We start from the raw sequence: 4,296 nt of genomic DNA, 5'->3' as shown, positions 1-4,296 counted from the left end.
GCACTGTCTACAGTCGGTTCCGCCTATCACTCGGATTCCCGCTGTAGCGCTTGGGACCTGTAGCGGTTGTGAGCAGTAGCGCTTGTGACCCATAGCGCTTGCGACCCGTAGCAGTCGTGAGCTGTAGCGCTTGTGATCGGTAGCGCTTGCGAACCGTAGCGCCCACCGCTGTAGCGCTTGTGACCCGTAGCGCTTGCGATCTGTAGCGCTTGTGACCTACGTCGGAAAACGAAAGGTGTCTTTTTAATGACCGCGAAGGGCTCTATTGCCCGGGCATAGGCGATTTTCCCTCTTCCAGTCCCCGAAGGGAACTATTGGCTGGGTATACGTATATAATATTATACGTACTTATACAAGATTTAAGATGGCAATCTGCAAGGTCTATCAGCAACGCTCACGGCACCGTGAAAGGGTCCAAAGACAGGTCCACAGGGCACAAATGACACTTTTCGTCCTCCAGGGGCTCTCAAAGATCACCTGTCATCTGACATAAGTACGTATGTCACAAAATCAAAATTTTACAGGAGCAACGTTTATTTGTGCTACAGATTAATTATAATAAATTTACTAGACATGACACCCAGAAGTGCGTTACAATTGGGTGATACAAATACTTCCACAAAAAAAAATTGACTTAAATCCAACAGTTTAGAAGATAGAGTGACATGCGCACTTTTGACAGCAAGTTGTCATCTGACAAAAGTACGTATGTCAGATGACATGCGCACTTTTGTTCAGATTATGACTGACATGCGCACTTTTTGTCAGATGACGATGACATGCGTTCTTTTGTCAGATGAGACCTCTGGTGACATGCGCATGTTAGTCAGATGACAAAGACACGCGTACAGTTTGTCAGATGACGCTGACATGAGCATATAACAGGTGAGGCTATTTGGATTCAACAGATAGTACTAATTCAACAGATAGGGGACAGAACAAATGTGATTGTGGGCCCTATTCAAGACTATTATTTGCTTCTTTGTGAAGTCCCACCTTGAGATAAGGCTGTGAACTGTGAACTGGTTATTTCGCTCCACTCATACTGGTGCAATACACAAGAAAACACGAAATCTCGAGCTAAAATTTGCACTAGTTGATGGCAGGCTGGCTGTGAAAAGGGTGGCAAATACTCGCGAGCCATGTCTTGGTGACTGTCAGGACGAAACACCAAACACAAGACATTCAAAACGGTAAGAACTGTCATCGACTGCCCACCATCCACTTTGTTGTATTTGGTCTCATTAGGCACACAACGGAACCGTTATCCGCACGCCCAGCGCGAAGTGCCAGTAAGCGATAGCAAGCAGAAAGGGAAAGTGGTGAAAAGATGTTTTGTTTATGGTCGAGTCGTCTGGCCGGGGCTTTGACTTTAGTGGATATTATTTGAAATTGTGTCCTTGATTGTCATCTCGGTTCTACACACAGCGAGTGTAAGTCTCTTCCACGTGGAATTCGCAAGGCGTGGTGTTGTCTTCCTTAACATTGTGATAAATGTGGTTTGCGTTATTTTTCTCCTCACTATGACAACCAAGGAATACAGTTCACAGCCTTATCTCAAGGTAAATCATTTGGGACCTCACAAAACAGCAAATAATAGTCTAGAATACGGCCCACAATCACATTTGTTCTGTCCCCTATTTGCTGAATTAGTATCCTCTGTTAAATCCAAACAGCCTCACCTGTTGATTAAATATGCGCATGTCAGCGTCATCTGACAAACTGTACGCATGTCTTTGTCATTTGACTAACATGCGCATGTCACCAGAGGTCTCATCTGACAAAAGAACGCATGTCATCGTCATCTGACAGAAGGTGCGCATGTCAGTCATAATCTGAACAAAAGTGCGCATGTCATCTGACTTTTGTCAGATGACATATGACATGCGTACTTTTGCACCATGTCCGCCTCGGGCTACCTATGGGGAATTTTCCCAAAATTCCATTTGCACTGGATGTAGAACATGTTTCTGGTAAGTTTGGTCTTAAAAAGTGGTTTTCGGAAATTTGATGACCTACGTACTTGTGTCAGATGACAGGTGAGATATAGCACAGGATTTCTCCTAGAAGTTGCGGAATAGATACATGAAGCTGTTCCATAAGTCGCTTAGCTGTGTGCGGTACAGCGGGGCGCATGCGCCGGTTTACAGGCAGGTTAGAGATTCCCTATAGCCTATTCACTTGCAAGCTCCTGCAGTACTTAAGTACGCATCTGATCCTAAAACTTACTTGGTAAAGACAGAGAGTGTGATCAGAACATATCGCGCAGTAATCCGTGGCAGCTCCAGCAAACGCCAACGTCATCGCCACCCCCATGAAATACAACACGTCCATTCTCTGTAGAATCAGGTCGAGGAAAAGTAAGACACCACTAAATTGGGGAAGAATGATACATTCGCTTCTCTTGATTTGTTTGCATGCTTTTTGACCTCATTCCTAGTGTTTGAGTCCTTACACCTCATCTTTCAGCATTCGACTTCAAACATTCACCGGTTCTGGGAAGTTAAATCGCTCTTTCTTGTCACGAAACATACCAAATGGGAGGTCGATTATCAAAGGAACCGTGCAGGGTCGTTCCAAAGCACCCTAGTAACACAAAACTGTCGCACATAGTGTTATTTTTATCTATCGTCGTATTATTATGACGATAACGAAAATCCAAAAGTGATGGCTTTTCCATAGTCAGACGATTGTCGCTGGTCTATCAAATTTAAACCCTACCATTTTGTTGTACTTTTATCGATTCCTGATCGAATCCACAACAGTGGCATTTTGCTTCCATTACGATAGCTGGCCGATAAAGAATTTCGTTTCGAGGAAAAAAGATAGTATACCGATAGAATCATTTTTCTCATTTCGTATATCGCACCGATAGTCCGTATCTTTTTTCTACTGTTGTCCGACAGTCGTACGACAATTCTGTGCTACTAGGGCATCTCATGTTCGTCTCTCTTATAAAAACTAAAAACTTTCCTATATTTTGAGTAAAACAAAATATATTTACAAAGCCATCTGTTATGAATAATCTTCAGTTTTCAAAATTCAGTAAAACCCCTTTGTCAATCTTTAGTCCTTGATGAACTGAAACAAAGAAGCTTTTGATCTGTATTTTACCACCATTTTCTCCAGAGGAATCCTGCACGTTAGCTGTAAAAGAAGATATCCTATGAAAATAGAAGTACACACTTGAGACATCTTTAAAGTAAAGTTCATTTCATTATGATATTGTTAATTTGTTAAGCCATCCCTTGTGTTAAGAAATATACTCTCAGGTTCTATCCCTACACCTATACAATACAGTGGGCCAGAAACTAATTTTATTACAAATGTACCAAAAATGCTTTTTGGGAGATAGTCCCTTTAATGCAAGTTAATAAGCTGGCGGTGCAGATATTTTTTGATTTGAGCATAAATTAATACAATATAACTCATGTCACAGGAAGTTGATGTCTGAAAACAAAATTGCTTGCTCTGCTTTCGCAGAAATAATTTTACCCTAAGTTGTGATGCTGTCTACAATGTCGTTCGGTCCCTTCCAGGATCATTATTCCTGTTCAAGTAACTTGTGAGTTGTATAACCTAGTTAACATGTTTCTATTAAAAGATTAAGAAACAACCTACCAGTCATTCTGTAAGTGGACAGCATTAAATTTTGGTTAAATAGACTAAGTTGCCAAATTTGAATATATCACAAGTTTCAAAATTGAAGTTGTAATTTTGATTTGGGTTCCCGTTGCAAAATGTAAAAAGGAAGTGTCTTACCCTCCGAGTTGATCAGAGTCGAAACGACAAAGTATTGTACCCTAAACTGACAAAGGTGACAAAAACGACCAAAGTTCCAACTTGGGGGGATAACTGCCATTTCAATTCCAATCAACTTCGGGCATAAAATGTTTTCGTATTCTTTTGTCAAGATGAACCCCACACAATGGTTACCTTTTCTCCTCTTTCCTCTTTCACGGCAGAAGAAAGGGCTACAACCGGAGTAATTCTTATGCCACTGTTTCTTTTGCCTTTCCAGGTGTTCTCTCGGCTGTCAGTGAAGCGTAGGACTGACTACTCTATCTGCGTGGCAACCACTTTATAGCTCGAACCGTACCTGTTGGCGGTCGTGACTTCTGTGAGCACGATAAGAAATGCACGCATTGAGAAAAATTATGAGGACGTGACCATTTGCACCGACGGAGTAAATCGCGGTTCGAACAAAAGTTTGCAATTCTTGGCATCGAAGTTGTTTTAATTCCAGCGACCATCTATTACAGGCGGAAGTTGGATCCCCTCTAAAAGTGACAGTTA

The 4,296-nt window shown here is 41.9% G+C and overlaps 1 protein-coding gene across 1 annotated transcript in view; it reads right to left on the bottom strand.

Annotated features, from left to right (window-relative positions):
- LOC113212963 (venom allergen 3-like) overlaps window positions 1–4,044 on the bottom strand; it is a 48,318-nt gene extending 44,274 nt beyond the window's left edge. The window contains exons 1-3 of the mRNA XM_026431845.2: window positions 3,937–4,044; window positions 3,115–3,147; window positions 2,230–2,337 (exon numbers count right to left, since the gene is read on the bottom strand). Of these exons, the coding sequence (XP_026287630.1) occupies window positions 2,230–2,337; window positions 3,115–3,120 (114 nt within the window). The 5' untranslated portion in view covers window positions 3,121–3,147; window positions 3,937–4,044. The remainder of the gene's footprint in view (window positions 1–2,229; window positions 2,338–3,114; window positions 3,148–3,936) is intronic.
- Window positions 4,045–4,296: the final 252 nt, after the last annotated feature.

This window comes from Frankliniella occidentalis, unplaced genomic scaffold (assembly GCF_000697945.3).
Source record: "Frankliniella occidentalis isolate FOCC.00 unplaced genomic scaffold, Focc_3.1 Scaffold292, whole genome shotgun sequence".
NCBI classification, from domain to species: Eukaryota; Metazoa; Arthropoda; class Insecta; order Thysanoptera; family Thripidae; genus Frankliniella; species Frankliniella occidentalis.
This window is presented reverse-complemented; position numbering and strand designations above follow the sequence as displayed.